General features: G+C 36.0%; 2 protein-coding genes across 2 annotated transcripts in view; one reads left to right on the top strand and one right to left on the bottom strand.

Annotated features, from left to right (window-relative positions):
* spsb4a (splA/ryanodine receptor domain and SOCS box containing 4a) overlaps positions 1 to 21,205 on the top strand; it is a 61,955-nt gene that overhangs the window by 36,308 nt on the left and 4,442 nt on the right. The gene's annotated exons all lie outside the window — the stretch shown is intronic.
* On the bottom strand, positions 4,182 to 5,605 carry LOC141344878 (GTPase IMAP family member 4). Its single transcript, XM_073849771.1, is given in 3 exon segments — positions 4,182 to 4,676; positions 4,679 to 5,347; positions 5,515 to 5,605. Coding segments are annotated over 3 exon segments (765 nt in total). The 5' UTR covers positions 5,543 to 5,605; the 3' UTR covers positions 4,182 to 4,608.

The following is a 21,205-nucleotide window of genomic DNA, read 5'->3' as shown; positions in this document are numbered from 1 at the left end:
TTTACTCACCTCCATGTCATCCAAGATGTTAATTTTTTTTTTCTTCAGTCGCAAAGAAATTAAGGTTTTGAGGAAAACATTCCAGGATTTTTTTCCATATAGTGGACTTCAATGGTGGCCAACAGTTTGAAGGTCCACATTGCAGTTTCAATGCAGCTTCAAAGGGCTCTACACAATCCCAGCCAAGTAATAAGGTTCTTGTCTAGGGAATCGATCAATCATTTTTTTTAAAACAATAAAAAGTATAGACATTTTATTTTAAATGAATGCAGAGCTCTTTGAAGCTGCATTGAAACTGCAATTTGAACCTTCAAACCACTGACCACCATAGAAGTCCACTATATGGAGAAAAATTTGGAGCCATTAATTTTAGGCTTTTTTGGGCCGTTTTCACGGCAGTTCACTCTGGCTGTGTGGTACATGTGGTAACTAGGTCTGGCGGTTCTGTTGTTCAAGGTCAGTGACGTGCAGGTGGAAAAGATGTCAGTAGATCACCTGGTTTAACGGGCAGAGTGTCTGTAAGAGAGCCTTGAAATCAAGACAGTCCATCCACAGAGACTCTTCCTCCCTGCTAGCACGTCTCTCCACTGTCCCCATACAGTACAACATGCTCGCCAGCGGGAGCATTACATTCGCACACATAAATTAGCAACTATCAGCATATGCAAATGAGACTGACTGGTAGATTCTGTGGCGGCGGGACGCTTGTGCGCTCGAGACAAGAGGTGACTGCAGCTCGATGCTTTCGATGTTTCTCTCATCATTCCACTCAGGCTTGTTTACCCAAGCGTAACGAGATGATGTTTGACACCGTGTGACGACGAGAGAGAATTTCACTTTGAAAGCAGGGCCTCTAATGTTTCGCTCACTCTCCAGCTTTGATCTGTTAAATGAAATGCCTCATCCTGAGTAGCACATTAAAGAAACTCACCTCCTCAGATTAAGATGACGTGCAAATTGCATATCAATTAAAGCGACTGCTCGGGGCTCAGTGCTGTGATGGCATGGCCATCAGTCACTTTAAAGAGTATTAATACGCAAGGGGTGGGGAGACTTCTGATATGATGATATGAAGAAGTGTAGTCGAAGAGGGGTAAAGGTGAGAGATAGGAGTGCTTGCACGCAGAGAGTAACAGGGACTAGATAAGAGACATTGAGTGGCAAATTGAATTAATCGAATGAATCATGACTTTCACATCCTAACAAAGGTGTGAGCAATTGTGCTCATTAGGACACCATATCTTTGGCTATGTTCACACTACGGAAAAAATGTAGCCCAAATCTGATTTTGTTTGCTCAGATTTTACTCAGATCTGTTTTTCTCATGACAGTGTGAACAGCACAAGCCACATGGAATCTGATCTTTTCAATTCCAGTTTGTACCACTTCCATATGTGACCCTGGACCAAAAAAACAGTCTTAAGTCGCTGGGGTATGTTTGTAGCAATAGCCAAAAATACATTGTATGGGTCAAAATTATTGATTTTTCTTTTATGCCAAAAATCATTAGGAAATTAAGTAAAGATCATGTTCCATGAAGATTTTTTTGTAAAATTCCTACTATAAATATATCAAAATGTAATTTTTGATTAGTAATTTGCATTGTTAAGAACTTAATTTGGACAACTTTAAAGGTGATTTTCTCAATATTTTGATTTTTTTGCACCCTCAGATTGCAGATTTTCAAATAGATGTATCTCAGACAAATATTGTCCTATCTTAAAAAACCATATATCAATAGATGTGATATATACATCTCAGTTTTGTAAAATTTAACCTTATGACTGGTTTTGTGGTCCAGGGTCACACATGTGGTACTAAATCCGATACAGGTGAGATGTTTTGAAATGCGACCACAGTGTGAACAGAATTGGGCTACTTTTTAACTTTGTGGGACTTCACTAACGCGATATTTACCCCCCGGATCTTGTTTGAGCTAGTTTTGGAGTAGTTATGAGTAGCAATTAAGGGGGATTTTGTTGTAAAAACCTGTGAACCCTTTTTGTATCGTTCTATTGCGCATACGGGTCAAATTATGATCTGTTCACACTGGAAATCTGATATTAGGCACATTTAAATTTAAGTTTATGTGAACAGCTATACAAAAAATTGGATCTGAATTGAGCACTAAAGCTCGCAGTGTGAATTTAGCCTTTCTGGCCTGCATTTTGTTCCAGTCTAGTTCTAGTCTAGTCCCTGTCTCTTCTCTGGCTACGTTCACACTGCAAGCAAATGTGCCCCAAATTCAATTTGTCTGTTCACATGTGACTCAAATCTGTTTTTCTTATGACAGTGTGAACAGCACAAACCACAAGGAAACTGGTCTTTTCAATTCCGATTTGTGGCACTTCATATGTGGTACTAAATCCAATACAAGTCAGAGGTTTTGTAATGTGACCATAGTCTGAATGCTCATATCAGAAATTATGTGACTTTTACGTCACTCTAGATCAACATTCATCATGATTCTGCGGTCATGGTAGTCACTTCAAAGATTTTACATACCCAAGGTTATCAAGACAGTTGTAAAAGGTAGTCAGTGGAAGTACAGTGATGTGTCAGAATTCATAAGTATTAGTGACAACTCAGTTTTCCTGTGGAATTGGGCCACTTTTTTACTGTTGCCATAGGTTGTTTTTCAACTCCGTGGGTTGAAGTGACCCCACTAATGCTATATTAACCCCCAGGAACGCGATTGGGCTAGTTTTGAGCTCATTTTGAGAAGCAATTGGGTGGATTTTGTTGTGAAAACCTGGCAACCCTGTTCGTATTGTTCTTTTGCATATGCGGGTCAGTCCAGAACCATAATCTGTTCACACTGGAAATCTGATATTGTCCACATTTAAAACAAAAATGGGAACAGCTGTACAAAAAAATCGGATCTGAGAAAAAATTGGAATTGAGCATTAAGGCTCACAGTGTGAACATCAGATCAGTTTTTCTCATGACAGTGTCAAAAACAAAGACCATATGGAATCTGGTCTTTTCAATTCCGATTTGTGCCACTTCATATGTGGTACTAAATCCAATACAGGTCAGATGATTTGCAATGCAACCTCAGTCTAAACAGTCATGTCAGAATTCATGTGACTTTTACGTCACTCTAGATCATTAGTCAACATTAGTCACGATTCTGCATTAGTATCAACCCTGTTCAAATTGTTCTTTTGCACATACAAATCAGTCCAGAACCATAATCCATTCACACTGGAAATCTAATTTTGGCCACATTTAAAACAAAAATGTTAAAAATCAGATCACAAAAAAAAAAAATCAGATTTGAGCAAAAAATTGAGATTTCAGCACTAAGGCTTGTGGTGTAGCTTCTGTTTCTTAATGCTGTCCTGTGGAATGCAAGCAAAAAAGCTTAAATTCAAGTAAAATGTCAATGGATAAGTAAATTGAATTGGAAGTGTTCTAACAAGCAAATAATACATAACGTCTTGTTTAAGACATTCACAGTTTATTTTAGATTGTCATAAAAAAAAAATCATTGGAAGAAATGAGTCACTTGTATTCTACTTTTGCCCCACATTCCGTTGTTTTGTAATCTGCATCATTATGTAAGATGTTGTAAAGTATCATCTTCGAATTTGCTTTTTACAATAAGTGTCCATGATTATATTGTGTAACAATTACCATAAATTGTGTGCAAAGGAGCAAAATATTTACAATATATTTTTTATTTAAACACAATGAGTTGATATATAAATACAGGTTCAGGTACAGTTTTTTTTTTTAAGTGAAAATGTAGATAAGTTGGTATGAAATAATTGGTAACACTTTACAGTAGGTAATCAGAAGTTCTATCTCTTAATATTATTTAGTGGTTCCATGTTAATATGAACTAACAATTAACAACTGTATTTTTTTTTTTTTTAATTAACATGTAACAAATATCAATGGACCCAACTAATGGACCTCAATGTAAAGTGTTACCACCCTGGTCATAAGGGTCAATTTTGATTTATACATCATCTGAAAGCAGAATAAATAATCTGTCCATTGATGGGTTTGTTAGGATAGACAATAATATTTAGAAATCTGAAATCTGAGGGTGCCAAAAAATCTAAATATTGATAAAATCGCCTTGAAAATGTCCAAATGAAGTTCTTAGCAATGCATATTGCTAATCAAAAATTACATTTAATATATTTACAGTAGGAAATTTAATAAATATCTGCATGGAACGTGATCTTTATTTAATATCCTAATGATTTTTGGTATTTACAAATTAATGTACAATGTATTTTTGGCTATTGTAGGTCCACTGGTTTTGTGGTCCAGGGTCACAAATAATTTTGATAAATAATAGTAAAAATAAAAACAACAATAGATTTATAAACATTCATTGATAAATCACATTGATTAAATATTTGTGCTTTTAATCTTTTATCACACTGCTGGACCACTTAAAAAAAAACTTTCAATCAAAAAGCTGATTTTTGTGAAATGAGAAGTAAATGAAGAGAAATGGTGAGCAGTTGCAGAAAGCAAGACAGACATATATTTCAAGCAAAAATCTTTGTTGATTAAACATATTTACAGTTCAGAAGTTCACTTTGAGTTCATTCTGCAGCAATGCCGTGCAACTTTCTTTGGCAGCGGTTAGCTGTGGTAAACTAATTTCACCACAGTATCGTTCACATGCAGACAGCCAGTCCTCGACTGTTTTCCCCCCCTCCATCTTGTCTCTCTAGTTTCCTCTCTTGCATTTCCCTCTCTCTTCGGCTCCATTCCTCCTCCAGCCTGCTGTACATGTGCAGCGAGAAGTGCCATCCCCCGTTCTCCTTCAGCATGTCTTCCGCACGGTCTAGCAAACCAGAAACCTGCTGTCTGTCCTGAGGCGTCTTATTGTTAAGAACATGGTACCTGTACCTGCACTTCTCCATTAGCCACTGGAGACCCCTCCCGGCTGTCTGGATATGATCCTGTATGCTGGAGTCACGCAGATGGTCCCCGAGGGTGAACACAACCATGGTGTGGCGCCACACACCCTCTGTGAGGATCTCCATGCGCTTCTGTAGGGCCGCTTTCTCGGAGGGGCTAAAGTACAGTAAGGGAACGACCAGGAGGAGAATGTGGGGTCCGGGTTCACACAGTGAGAGGGCGTTAAATAGCTCCAGTTTCTCCTGTTTGGGGACCAGGTTCTCGTCCGTGCCCCATCCACAGGCATCCACGAGCATCAGCTGTCGCCTCTCAGATTCTCCATGTGCTACTGCACTGTTTGTTCCACCCCATGTATTAAATACATCCTTACCCAGGATCGTGTTGCCCACTGAACTCTTTCCTGTCCGCTTTTGGCCCACGATTAGCAGCCGCAGAGGAGGGGCAACTTGGTCATTGCCTGTGTTGGTGTCGGTAGGTAAATTAGATTTTGAGTAGACAAAAAACATTTTTCTCAATGTTGAACAGCAAACAGAGCACTAAAAGCGTGAGACACTTGCAAAAAATGTGCATGTTTACAAAGAAAAGCTATTTTAAAAACATGACAGATTAATGTTAAAGTCTTACCATTATTTTTTGCATTCACGTTGTCCATTAATAGAAGTGTTTCTCCTTACACCTGTGATTCAGTCTGAGTCCATCTGACTGATTGTCAGTGGTGTACAGTGTGTGCAGGTTTGTCAATGATCTGGTTATTTACATGAGAAGGGAGTGACCAGAAGTCTCCTCCTACTTCTGGTTTCACAGTTACAGATAAGCTTTTAGTTCCTCTCAGCTTTGAGTTATTTATAGCTATGTATACAGTATATGTAAGGAAGTTATAAACTAAAGAAAGTTTTTATAGTATTTACATTTAGTATTATATTGTGACACAAAGCAGGACACACTGTAAAAAGTTTTCACCAGATTCAACTTAAAAACCTAAGTTCGGCAGCTGCCTTAAAATTTTAAGTTAAATCAGCTTAAAACTACAAGTCATTTTAACTTATTACAATAAAAATGAGTTGTTTTAACTTGTAAGTTGAAATGACTTAAGTAGATTTAACTTAAAATTGTAAGGCAGCTGCTAAACTTAAGTTTTTAAGTTGAAACTGGTGAAACTTTTTACAGTGCAGGCTGAGTATTGTGTTGTCATTGGAATGTTGTGTTTTTAAGAAAGTGACTGGAGCTGGTTGTTTTGGTTGTAAAGTCACGTGACTGATATCAAGGCCACGAGTACGAAATGTGGCAAAACGTGACTGAGATGACTTCACTCTCTTCAGTCAAACTAAATAAACACTGGGCCTTATTCATGATGACACACCAAGACAGCAAATATGATAGTTTTTGGGTAAACTGTTATATTCAATTGAGTGGGACAGTTTATGTAAAAATGGATTTGTAAGGAATTTACACAGGAATGTATTCTGCTCATGTTTTTGTTAGCAAGGTCCTGTGTGTGTAATCTCACAGTGAGAATATTTTACCTTCACAGCAAGGACATTCAACAACAGTAATATTAAATGCAATTTACTGCATTACATCAGGGTTGTGAATTTTAACGTTTGTGCAAAACATGACCCGTTGCTGTTGTCCTTTGCCCTGTAATTGTAATTGAGTGTTTATTTACTTACTCTGTGTGGCTTTTATTATCAATTAATTATTAATAGAATTACTAACCTTAACAAAAGTAAACAATTTGTAAGCTTTTACAAGTTTCTTTTTAACTTGAGTGACACTTTTCAAACTTTCTAAATCTATCTACAGCTGAAGTCAAAAATTTAGATACACCTTGCAGAATTTGTAAAATGTTAATTATTTTACCAAAATAAGAGGGATTATACAAAATTCAGTTTTTATTTAGTACTGACCTGAATACGATATTTCACATAAAAGATGTTTACATAGTCCACAAGAGAAAATAATAGTTGAATTTATAAAAATTACCCTGTTTAAAAGTTTACATACACTTGATTCTTAATACTGAGTTGTTACCTAAATGATCCACAGCTGTTTTTGTTGTTGTTTTTTTAGTAATAGTTGTTCATCTTGTTTGTCCTGAACAGTTTAACTGCCTGCTGTTCTTCAGAAAAGTCCTTCAGGTCCCACAGATTCTGTTTTTTTTTTTTAGCATTTTTGTGTATTTGAACCCTTTCCAACAATGACTGTATGATTTTGAGATCCATCTTTTCACACTGAGGACAACTTAGAGAGTCATACTGTATGCAACTTTTATAGAAGGGTCAGATGTTCATTGATGCTTCAGAAGGAAAAACGATGCATTAAGAGCCAGGGGTGAAAACTTTTGAATGGAATGAGGATGTGTACATTTTTCTTATTTTACCTAAATATCATATTTTATTTCATTTGGTACTGCCCTTCAGAAGCTACAGAAGATACTTATATTTTCCCCAGAAGACAAAATAAGTTTAAAATGATCTGATCTTCAAATTCCAAAAGTTTTCACCCCCAGCTCTTAATGCATCGTTTTTCCTTCTGAAGCATCTGTGAGCATTTGAAACTCCTGTAAAAGTATATTATGAAATATTCACAAGAAATGTGCTGAAAAAAATCTAAAAACTATTGAAATATTAATTTTAATCCAAATCACACTGTACCAATGTCTTAGCTTTCTAACAACACTTTTTACTCTGTTTGTCTGGATGTAATTGTGCTTTATTGCTGAAGTCATTGGTGTTAAGGAACGTAAGTTCCTGATTTCCTGCTTGGAACGACAATATTTGTTTGCAAAAACTACTACCAAGAACTATAAATGTTGTGTTTTACTGCAGTGTTGTGTTTTTATGACCAATTTAACGCGTACGTCTGTTCTATGAGTTGTCTAATCGTAGCTGGTAAATGATTTCCAGTCATGCTGCAATGGTCTCGTGGCATTGTTGTGATATTAAAAATGCATTTTAGCGTTGTTTTTTGTTCCTCTCCTCACTTCCTTGTTTCTTTATAGTCACTTGCCTCTCAGTACTGCGGTAACTTATTTAAACACACCCCAGAGGAGGATCTGCACACCACGTGAAAGACAAAGAGTGAAATGATCTGTAAACAGAGGCCTGGCGGAGGACCGATGGCAACTGAGTTTGAATGACTCACATCTTTAGGAGGGAAAAAATCTTGTTGGTTTGAGCTGAGGAGAGAACAGATGAAAAGAGGATATGAGAGGAATAAGGAAGGAATATCTGTGGGCTGTAGCTCTGAGCCAAGACACATGGCAGTTACTTCCCAGCATGCACTGCTCTCACTTCTAGTTTTTTTTCTACTGTATGATGAACTTTAAAGGAGTGCTGCTTTTTTGCAGTGCTGAGATGTTGCTTTACCCTCCAGCTGTGTGTGTGTGTGCGCGTGTGTGTGTGAAAGCGAGACATTTAACCTTTATGTATAATTCGAAAGTCAGTGTCTTCAGCTCAGAGGGAGGAATTCAGTTTCACAATTCACTAGGGTTTATTTGGACATATGGTCTGCATTGTTTTAGCACAGAGGAATTATGCAAATTGGTTAAAAGGTACAAACATTCCCTGAAATTTGGTACTGAATGCAATTTGCATATAGCAGTTCTCGCAAAAACGGATTTCGTGTGCTTTGTGAATAAGACGCATACATTTGCGCTTAAATAGACTACAGCTCTAGACTGTTTTGTGTTTTCTTACACACTCAGAAATAAAGGTACAAAAGCTGTCACTGGGGTGGTACCTTTTCAAATGGTACACTTTTGTACCTATTAGGTTCTAATATGTACACTTTAAGTACTAAAATGTTCCTACAACTTACTAAAAAATCTTACTGTTCAAAAACTTTTGACTGGTAGTGTACATTGTATATTTTCTTAATTTCAGTTTTATTTCAGTTAATAAAAACTCTTTGTAATAGTTATTTTGGTTGTTCCTTTCCTATATTGTTCACATCAGGACTTGACTTGATTTTAGAGTTTTCTGTTTCTCAGTGTATACTGACAAATGTATTATTTTTGGGGTATATGTTGGTGCAGAGTGTCTTGAGTTTCACGTCTTTGTGTTGTTCCAACAGGAAACTCAAATATGAAGCAAAATATAATCCTCTTACGGTCACACACTCCTTGTGTTCCTCACCTCCCACAGAAATACACTTTATAGTTGCATATTAACACACACACTGTCCTGTTTTGTGTCATGACTCTGTGTTTCAGCGCAGTTTCCTAGATATTTCCCCAGACTGTTAACATCTGGTATTAACATCTGTCTCGGATGATCAGATCATGAGTGGTCAGCACTGAATACAGGTATAAACAGGGTCCAAAATGGTCATAGGTGGTGTAGGGTGAACTAATGGATTCTGATACATGCAGTAAAGGACCACCTACCAATGTCATATTTTGCACTGTATTTCTAAAGGGGTAGTCCACCCAAAAATGAATGTTGGTAATGAAAAAGCTGAGTATTTTTTCTATACTATGGAAGTTAGTAGCTACGGTCAACTGTTTACCATTTGAGGGTGAGAAAATGGCAGCATTTTTTGAATGAAGGTGTAAACAGGGCCTTAATGAAGCTTCCCTTTACTGGATACTCCCTCACTTTATACCCTTGTAAAGTATACATTTCTCGTAAATCATCAAAATAGGTGCATTACTTTAGCAAGGTCACAGATAACAGCTGCATCTACAGAGCCCCACTAGTGTGGTAACACCTCTTTCAAAGATTTAAAGTCTAAGCCATTTGTCACGGTGAATGCCGCTAAATGTCAGGGTGGTAAATGCTTGACAGCTTGTCTGAGTTTTGTATAGGTATGCTGCTTCATTTATTATGTCTAATATTGCACAGACCTTCTCTGCCAGTGCCCAGCGGGCTTTTGCTGATTGCTGCGTTATTTGGTCTAATGCATCCGTGTACTTTATGCACCAGACATAAGGTCTGTTTCAAAACTTGAAAGCTGCCTAGATAGACAGTTGACTTTTAAGGGAACAACCTAAGCATCATGGAAACTGTGAGCGATTTAGAGCTCTCTACATAGGCAGCAACTGTACACCAGTGTTATTTTAGTATTATTTATATACTATTGTAGTATTGATTAATATTTCAATTAACCTTTATTGTTACATTTTTAGTGTTCATTTGAATTTTTGATTAATTTTTAGTAATCCTATTTGAAGTTTTTTATTTTGTTTAACTTTATTTTAGTTTTAGCTTCAATTTTACTCTCCAATTTGCATTTAAATTTACATTTTAAGTTATAATCTGTTTTTTAAGCTTTATTTCAGTTGATGAAAACTATTTGTAAAAGTTTCAGTTACTGTGATACTTTCTTAAGCATAAAAATGCATATCAGATTTTGGGCAATCATTTACAGCAAAACTATTTTCATTAAAACTTTATGGAATTAAATTAAAGTTTATCAATCTGATATTTTTCCACAGTAGATCATATGCGAATTTCCTTCTCATAGGATATATACAGTTCTGTCTTAATTCCATTAAATCTAAGATTCTTAATTATCTTAAAAAGCAGCATAATTATGTTTTAGAACATCATTTGAGTCAAGAGTATGCATATGATTGTATGATGTGATGTTATGGTTGTTTTTCTGTTTATGCAAAGCATAAAACAATAAAACTTTGGTCTTCGTTGTAATTTTAAAAGGCTTTATTTCTAAATAGCACTTCAGATTATGATACTTATAAATGTTCCATAGGCAATTTTGAAATACCAATAATCTTAGTGCACAACTCACACTTCTAAAGGTGCGTCATTTCCTTCATTTTTCAAGTGTTTACCAATTTTTTCAAAGCATGCTTGCTATTTGAGTTTTAAACTTTTATTGATCCTTATAAAAAACAGTATTTGAACAGTACAGATGTCAGATGTAATTGCTTGTATGTACAGTATGCCTCAGGAAATGAGGCGTATGAAGGCTAGGGTGACCGTATCGCTCTCCTTGCTGTCCATCTCAGCTGGAGCCATTACTGCACTGAGGCTCACATGGGCCTTCATGTGTACCGGCCACATAAAACTTGCATTAGTGCTGCATAATGCATGATTCTACGAAGCGCTGCCCATTCTCTCATGATCCAAAGTCATTGGTATTGTGCGATTATTGCTTGCGGTGTTTAGGAAAGCGAGCAAGTCAAGCGTTCAGTACAAAGTGGAAGAATCCACCCAGAACTTTAGTTATTTCGGTATTGATCTGAATTTAATGCTTTAAAGATTTTCTCCCTTGGTATTTGATGTACATTGTTTACCAAGGTTAATCGAGCAGAAAGAAACACTCAAACGTGGCATAAAAAAGAACAGGAAACAGTAATGGTCCATTGTGGTCTGTTATTAATAGCGGTGATGGTTCAAAGCACAACAATAAGGATGGCCTGATGATTATTATGCAGTCATCATTTTCCAACAAATTGAACTTTTATATTGTAACTGGAAAATTTCTGGCTTTTAAATGCCCACCATATATTTTTGTCCCACAGGGAAATCACACACTCAAAATCCGCTGAAGGTGACTCGTTTTGATCCGTATAGTCAAACACAATCCCAAAGCAAGGAAACACGAATCTCTCTATTATCCTATCTAAACTCTCACAGTAGGTGTTCAATACTCACCTTTGTTGCTCAGAGGGAAAGGCTATTTTAAGTTAGCCCACCCCTCTCTGGAAGGAAGCAATAAAATTGTAATGCTAATGAGTAAGGTGCAGAATTAATATCTGAATCATTCAGAGTTTCCTGATTTAGAATAATGAAAGTGGGAAGCTTTGAATTTGCTTCTGGTTCTGTTCATTTATAGCCACAGGTCCACAGAGAGAAGGACGCCCGCTATTCCCGCTGCGCCCCGTGATTCATTACCTGTGGCAGATATTAGCACGTAGTGACTCATTTATGTCTTAAATTGACTATTATCTGAGTGTCTAAAAGTCAATTCTCCTGCTGGGGCATATTAACGGTTTGCTGATCTGGTATATCTGAAGTTAACGGCTGTCATGGGCCTTGGTGCTAATTTGTCCTTCATTAGGCAGTGTGACCAGGTCTGTTTGATGCATTACTGTTTAATTGTACCCTTTATTATTGCTTTTTTGAAGTTATGCTAGGAACAAAGTAGAATACACAAACCAATAATGAAAATTCTGCTATTATTTACTTATCCTCGCTTCTTTTGAAGCCTGAATTAGTCATTTCTTCTGAGGAATACAAAAAAAGAAATTTGATAGATTGTCCAAGATGCTCTTTTACATAAAATGGACATTAACTGTGACCAAAGCTGTTAAGCTATATTTAAAGAGATCCCTGGGTTCCCTTTTAGTAAGTTCCCTCCTTTAGGGAACAAGGGTTACATGGCTTAATATAATATAAATGATGTCTCTTACTGAAATATGTAGTCAAAAACCCATGAAAGATTTACATTATTTAAAAAAATCCACATCGTATTAAACATATTTTGGACTATGTGGCCGCCATTATTTCAACAATGTGAAATGGTTGCGCTCTGTGAGCTGTTGCTGCAACCTGTTGCTATTTTTACAGCAACACAACTCAGAATACACAACTCAGAAAATAAAATACTGATATGATGCCACATTGTGTGGCTTTTGGTTGTCATTTTCAGTCGAAGGGCAGCAAGAGAAGCAATGTAAGTCTTCACTGCTTTCTTAGCGATAATAAGAGGAGAACAGAATGGAAAAATGCCTGTGGACAAATAAAGCTTTCTAAAGATTCACGTCTTTGTTCACTCCACTTTAGTTCTGATGCCTTTGAGGCTTTTAGTAGACCACACTTATATCCATCGCCACCTGTAAGCTCTTTCAATAGCTGTGGGCATCACTTCAGTCTATTATTTTGAGTTGTGTTGCAGTAAAAATAGCAACAGGTAGCGCCAATAGCTCACATAGTGCAACCAATTCACTGAGTGACACATTTTTTTAAACTAACGTAAATCTGTTTTTTTTTTCTGCATATTTCAGTAAGAGACATAATTTACATTATATTAAGCCATACAAGTCTTAATACCCAGGGTTTCTTTTAAAGACAAGATTTAGATTAGATGAGTAACAACATCTATGTCTGTTCCTCACAGAAAGCCATCATAGTGCTTTAGAAGACTTTGAATATATTGCACAAACAATATTATGATGCCTTTATGTTGCCTTTTTGTCCTTTGAGTTTGACAGCTTCTGGTCTCCATCCACTATCCACCATAAACATCTCCTTTGGTGTTCCTCAGAAGAAAGTCAGTCATAATGGTTTGAGACAATGTGAAGACGAGTAAATGATGACAGGATTTTAAACTCTGAACTGAACTGTCTTTTTTTAAATTAGCTCCAAATAATTTTCAATGTCTTACTTTTCATTATGTGCATACAAAGCATTGAGGATTAGTCACTGAAACATTCAGAACGCATTTGGATCTCTATATCTGAGTCTCTGCTGCTCAAAGGCTGCTGGGAAATATAAACTTGTGCTTCCAACTTTGCCTGAGTGCTGTTGGGAATCTGTGGGCGGATGGTGTGTATCTGGCTCCTACACATATGCCTCTGTGTGTTTATGTATATCTCAGTTGCTTTGTATTGTTTACACTGTGTGTTTTTGATTAAAGTTGCAGTTTTAAACTAAACAGGCATTCAATACTGACTGAAACACATATTACACATTTCATAAAAATGCCCTGTCAGTTTTCTAAGTCTGGCTCTATTACATCCTGTCTGGATATTGTATCGGGCTTTCAAAAAGGAGGCTCTGTCATCCGTCTGAGCCTGTTTCTGGACACAAGTCTAGTCTATGATAAATCTTTCTATTACAAAACTGCTGAGTTTCCCTTCCCATGCGCCATGCCCTCTGCAAACCCCTGTCATCATGACAAAGCTGTTTACCTGGCCTCCCCAAACCCTGCTGCGTCCACTCTCCGGCCGTTCACTGGCTTTAATCTCATTCAAAGTCCAGCTGTGTTGAGCGGTGAATTCCGCCGGACGGATCCAGGGAATGAGGCTAGGGATGGGCGTCTGGCATCTGCCACGATCAATATTCGGCTGCAGTCCATTTTGCTGACTGTGTGAAAACTCAGCGGCCATTCTGCATGTAGATGGGGATCCGCAATGGCTGAAATGGATCAGAGTAGACTTGATGGCCTCTAATGGCTTTATGAAACATTGTGAATAGTAAAAAAATACCTAATGCAATAACAGATTCACAAGGACATTTTAACACTTGGCAGGGGATAGTAAAAGGGATAGTTCACCCAAAAGTGAATATTCCAATTAACTGGAATGTATTTTTAAAAATGTTGCAACTGTTTCAGCCCATACAGTGAAAGTCAGTGGGGTCCAAACCAACATTGAAGCAAGTCATATAGGTTTAAAACAGCATTAGGGTCAACAAAATGCTGGCAACATTTTCATTTTTCATTTCAAAATTACATTTCTGTAGAAAAAGTGCAAAAAAAAATGGCCAAACCCGGTCTCCGAGCGGCTGTTATTTTTGAGTATTTCTTGCTGTGTAAAATGTTGACATTCTTATCTTCCGGAAGATTCTGGTCTGCAGCTCTCTGAGGGAATGTCTGAAACATTTTCATTTCTGTGTGCTGATAGAAATTCCCTACAGCACCATCACTGCATGCAGTGAACTGGTCGATTGATTCAACTAATTGAAACATAATAGCTCAGTCGTCAGGTGGCTTCTGCGCAAATGTTGGCTTCTTTGCTTTGTGTGCGTCCATCAACGCGTTTGAGATATTTGTTCTTTTGGCTGTCTACCATGCCCATAGAGATTTCAGATCTTTTGAAGCTGCAGGGGTCAGGCGTGCTGACCTCACTGTGTGTATCTGTGCACAGATCACCGCCTCAGGGGAGAAACTGTGGACATAGGCAGTCAGAGAGAATGAGACAGCGCTTTAAAAGACTGGCCCACAGCATCTCATAAACACTGCATCACCACTGACCTTTCTAAGAGTACTTCCAGTGGAAAATTACAGCTTCTGGGACCATAGACTAATGAACTTATGACCTCATCCTGCGTGTAGTTATTATCGCAAAAATGTTTTATTTTTAATTCAGTTTTCTTTCAAAATGTCTTTTCTGACAGAACATAGGATAGAGATATTTAAAATCATGGCTGATATCATTTTCAATTCATCTGACAATACAAAGTGTGTATTGATAGAAATTTTGCTATATTGGGTGTATCGTGGTATATAAATATAATTGTGAAGCTCTGGTATGCTGAACGTTATTGACTCATCATAGCAATGAAGAAACATCCATGAATATGAAAGTGAAACGTGCTTCGAAGTCAAAAAATCATAATGCAGTACTTGCATTTTCTGATAAACACCTGAAATTATTGCACTTCAGCTGTCAAAATAATGTCAAAATACACTTTTTTTAAGTATTCATGCGACAACAGTAGGGGTCAACCAATATGTGTTTTCTGAACCAATGCCGATACCGATTATTACAGATCAAGTAGACCGGTAACCAATATTTTAAACTGATATACTGTATATGTTTGGTGCAAAAATGACAAATAATGTTAAAATGCACTTTTTTTTCATGTATTCAAGCATTCGTGTAACAGTAGGGGTCGATCGATATGTGTTTTTTATTACAGATCAATTAGACCGATAACCGATATTTTGAACCAATTTATATCGTTTTTTTTTTTTTTGTAAAACAAGTATTCATGTAACAAAAGTAGGGGTTGACCGATATGTTTTTTTTTTTTTTTTTTTTTTTTTACAGATCAACTAGACCGATAACCTGTATTTTAAAACGATATATGTCTAGTGATTTTAAAAATACATATTTTTTTTACAAGTATTCATGTAACAACAGTAGGAATCAACCTATGTTATGTTTTTCAGGGCCGATTATTACAGATCAAGTAGACCAATAACCAATATTTTTAACTGACATTTTGGACTGATATATATGTCTGGTGTAAAAATGAAAAAAAAAAAAAAAACACACACAAATACACTTTATTTTAACAAGTAATTGTGTAAAAACAGTAGGGGTCAACTGAAAAGTGTTTTTTATTACATATCAAGTAAACCTATAACCGATATTTTGAACCGATATATATATATGTCTGGTGTAAAAAAAAAAAAATAATAATGTGAAAATTAACAATAACAAGGACTCTAACAAAAAAAGCCGCTTTTGTTTAAATGCTTTTGAATTATTGTATCAGCAAATCGTTTTGAAAATTACTGATACCGATAACCATAAAAATGCTTAATATCTGTGCCAATAATCAGCCAATTCATACATTGAAGACTATGCAGTGTTTTATTTTTATATTTGATTATTACATTCCTTTTTTAAACTCTTAACTATCTGAAAAAATAAGAACTGTTTATTTCTGTTTTATTTTTCTTACATTGTATTTGTCCTATTGTTTGTAATTGAAATATTTGCATTGCATTGGCCTTCAGTTGTTCATCCAGTTCATCGGTTGTTCAGTTATTCCATTAATACAGTAAATATATACAAGTACAGCACAAGTACTCTATAGTCTGTTCCAAGCATCACATTCTACATTGTTGTTGTTACAATTCTACATTGTGTGTTTTAATTTAGTAAGTGGTTTCCAGGTATCATCTTTCACAGTCACATCAAATAAAGAGTCAAGAAGGAGCTATACTGCATACTGCATTTCTAGTAGAAAAATGGTACTGCTTCACATTCATGACTCAGTGCCTGTGTTCAACACGTTTCAGCAGGTTTGTTTGTTCCACTCTCGGCTGTAAGACAGATTACATGCTGTACGGCACAAAACCACAAACAGGCACGTGCGCATTTCTTGGAAACATGCAGTTTCCTGTTGTTCGCTGTTAAACTTCATGTTCTGAAGTATCACTAGCATTAGGCTTAGTCAAGTAGCCTACTTGATCCGGCTAAGTATAGTAAAATCCTTTGTTACATAACTGAATTATTAATGAACGTGAGTTTTATGAGTCACCACGTTCAAGGGCAGTAAAGTCTCCATCATGACCGCAGCCACAACAGCGTGTTTTAATGCGAGGTTGGGAGTACACGATGAACTAAGCTCTGAGTACATCTACACCTAATTACCTGGGTGTTACGGCTGATTTAGCTAAGTGGATCATTTATGGTTGAGCATCATCATTGCGTTTTTTGATCGGTTTGCTTTCATAAAAAATCCCAGATCTCACGCTAATGAAGAATCGCTCAGGGTGGAATGATTATTGGAGTCGATGTTCGAGTGGCACCGCAAAACCCACATCAGAGAGAGTTCATCCAGGCGGAGCTGCTGTTGGTTTTGGGTGTTATGCTGTAATGATCGCTTGTGCACTCACTCGTTCTGTGGGAGGATCACAGGCCGCTCGACATGACCACCTCAAATCTTTCAATTAATCAGCCGTAGACATTAATCAGTTCACAATGATTTAATCGAATTACACCGCTGGGTTTGATCTCCACTAACATTTTCTCTCAGGCTGCTTTCCGTAGCCTGGCGCAGAGCTTTTCCAGAAGGTTCCACGTGCCACCGCCCCCTTCTTTTCCAGGTCGTAGAAAGTGTCAGACCCCCCTTTGTGAGGCTGCAGCACCCCCGCTGAGTACGAAGAGTGAATTAATTGGATTTTACAAAATGTGATGCTTTGATATTTACCGTACGAATCCCATTGCTTGTCTTGCAAGCACAAGAAATTGCTTTTTGGAACAGTAATAATGATCATAAAACTGTGTCGGACTGAAATAGATGCAGTTCTCTCTCTTCTTCTGCAGCAGAACTCATTTATTAAGAGCCTAATGGAGGAGTCAGAGACGTGCAAGAGCTTGGCAAGTGCTGGAGCTTGATGATTTGTTAAACATGGAAGTTGGAAAAAGGGCTCCCATGTGTCACATATTGTGTTTTATTAGTGCAAGTAGAGAAACGGAATGGTTTGCATGGATGCAGTCATCGGAGAGCCATAGCTCACAGTAGTTTTAGTGTAATGACTGAATAATGAATGCATGTTTCTCCAGCTGTGGGCATTTTTGTTCCTTTACTTTTAGAAGTTGAACTTTTTAAAACACTTTTCACACTCTGAACAGTTTATTAGTCTAATAACAATGTCAACGGTTAATAGGCATCTATCGTGTGTGTGTGTGTGTCTGTCTGTCTGTCTGTCTGTCTGTCTGTCTGTCTGTCTGTCTGTCTGTCTGTCTATCTATCTATCTATCTATCTATCTATCTATCATCTGTCTGTCTGTCTGTCTGTCTGTCTGTCTATCTATCTGTCAATCTTGTCTGTCTATCTATCGTCTGCCTATCTGTCTGCCTATCTGTCTGCCTGTCTGCCTGTCTGTCTGTCTGTCTGTCTGTCTGTCTGTCTGTCTGTCTGTCTGTCTGTCTATCTATCTATCTATCTATCTATCTATCTATCTATCTATCTATCTATCTATCTATCTATCTATCTATCTATCTATCTATCTATCTATCTATCTATCTATCTATCTATCTGTCTGTCTGTCTATCTGTCTGTCTGTCTGTCTGTCTGTCTGTCTGTCTATCTATCTTGTCTGTCTATCTGTATGTCTGTCTGTCTATCTGTCTATCTGTCTAACTATCAAATAACTATTGTCTGTCTGTCTGTCTGTCTGTCTGTCTGTCTGTCTGTCTGTCTGTCTGTCTGTCTGTCTGTCTATCTATCTATCTATCTATCTATCTATCTATCTATCTATCTATCTATCTATCTATCTATCTATCTATCTATCTATCTATCTATCTATCTATCTATCTATCTATCTGTCTGTCTGTCTGTCTGTCTGTCTGTCTGTCTGTCTATTTAACTATCAACTATCGTCTGGCTATCTGTCTGTCTGTCTGTCTGTCTGTCTGTCTGTCTATTTAACTATCAACTATCGTCTGGCTATCTGTCTGTCTGTCTGTCTGTCTATTTAACTATCAACTATCGTCTGGCTGTCTGTCTGTCTGTCTGTCATGTCCTTGTCTGTGTTTGTCTCTCTATCTATCGATTGAACTATCGAACTGTCGTCTGTCTGTTTAACTATCGTCTATCTAACTATCGTCTGACTATCTGTCTATCGTGTCTTTGTCTGCGTCTGTCTATCAACTAACTATCGTGTGTCTGTCTAACCATCTATCGTCTGTCTATCGTCTGTCTGTCTAACTGTCTGTCTGTCAATCATTTTTATGATTGAAATGTATATATTTAAAGATTGAAACCGTAAAATCTATAACAATTATAAAGGCCAAACTTTTCCATACATCTTTCATGTGACCTTTATGTAAAAAATAGGGGGAACGAAACCAATTCTGTTAGTGACAATCTGACTTCCTGACTGTATAGATGACTTTAAATCACTTTTTATTATATTTTTCCTTAGTGCTTTCTATCAAGTGTCATTTGTTTGCATCTTACGTGCACTCTGTAATTATATCAGGTTGTCCATTTCAACGTTTTACTTAAATTATGCAAAATGATTTGTAAATAACAATTATCTACATTAGAAATATGTAAATTCACTGGTGCTTTCAGACCTTCTAGATTTTTCCCTAACCCATTTATAATTTTCCTATTTTTTTGTACTACAGTTTATCCATATACTGTAGTTATATAGATTTATGTGTTTGAGCCGTGCGTGTGTCATGTAGAGATCAATACGACTGCTTCTGTGTGGGAAGAAAACCGAAATCTCCCGGCATGTAGTTCTGTAGTTTTATTAGCCATTTTATTAGGTTGTTCTGAGAGTATGATAACACGCACAATGCAATCACATTGACATATCCGAGCCATGTAATCACATTTATTGTGTATAACTGGCATCAACATGATTTGTTGTCATATATGCGGCATGTAGGCAGTGCTTTAATGTGATTGAGTAGCGACGGGGAGCAGCCTGAGGATCACAGCGAGTGACAGGTCACCGTGTGTGTTGTGTATTTCACTGGCATAATTACAGTCTTCAGACTAACCTTGAGCTCGCAGGCCTTTGCGTGTTCGTATGTGGGCTGGAAATGAAAAATTATTCCGTTTTACTGCAGCAGAGCACTATGTCCGTGCTTTGATCCATCTGTCACTTATGACCCTGACTGTCAGTCACCTCTCTCTCATCCCCATCCCGCACCCGCCCACTGGGTACAGCTGGATCTCGTCTACACTTGCCATCTGCCTCTTTATGAGACATGCTGGACTCTTACTAAATATATTTAGAAGGAAGTGAGTGTTTTACCGCTATCAGAAAATAAAATTTGGTCTGCTTTGATTTAATTAGATCATTCATTAGCTACTGAATACCACATCATTATTGTGGTGGCAACACTGTTGAAGATGGAATATTAATATTGTACTGTTCTCTCAAATACTTGATTTTTAATTTCATTCAGACACATGAAATATTTGTGTATAATGACACAAATCATTTTAGAAAAGTATTTATTATATTTTATAATAATTATAATAATCAAAATTATTATTATTATTATTATTATTATTATTATTATTATTATTATTATTATAGATTATCAGTCATTACACATAATTATTATTGTTATAAAATATTTAAAAAATGAAACATTTAATAATGTTTTTTATACTAAAATTGATTGTAGGCCTTAGAAAATTATACTTTGGTTTAATGACAGTTTTTTTTATTTTATTTAATAACAATAATAATAATAATAATAATATTAATAATAATAATGATTATTATTATTGCAGTTTATCAGTCAATATATAACAACATTAAAAAATACACAGAATTATCATAAAATATAAAAATAATAATAATAATTGTAGTCCTTAGAAAATGATATTTTGGTATAAAGACAGTTCATTTTATTTAATAGTAATAATTATAATAATAATCATCATCATTATTGTTTTTGTTATTATAGTTTATCAGTCATTATACAACAACATTAATAAATTACACAGAATTATTAATATAAACCATTTTTTTAATTAAAACATTTAGTCATTGTATGATAATAATAACAATTATTATTATTATTATTATTATTATTATTATTATTACAGTTTATCAGTCATTATACAACATTAATGAATTACACAGAATTATTATTCTTATATATATATATATATATATATATATATATATAAATAAAACATTTGTTCATTGTACAATAAAAATGAATAATTGTATAATATTATTAATAACAATAGTAATTATTATTATTATTATTATTATTATAGTTTATTAGCCATTATACAACAACATTAAGAAATTACACATATAATTATTATAAAATATTTAAAAACATTTATTCATATTAATTAAATCATTGATTTTTATTAATAATAATTGTAGTCCTTAGAAATGACA

Source organism: Garra rufa, chromosome 10, assembly GCF_049309525.1.
Source record: "Garra rufa chromosome 10, GarRuf1.0, whole genome shotgun sequence".
NCBI classification, from domain to species: Eukaryota; Metazoa; Chordata; class Actinopteri; order Cypriniformes; family Cyprinidae; genus Garra; species Garra rufa.
This window is presented reverse-complemented; position numbering and strand designations above follow the sequence as displayed.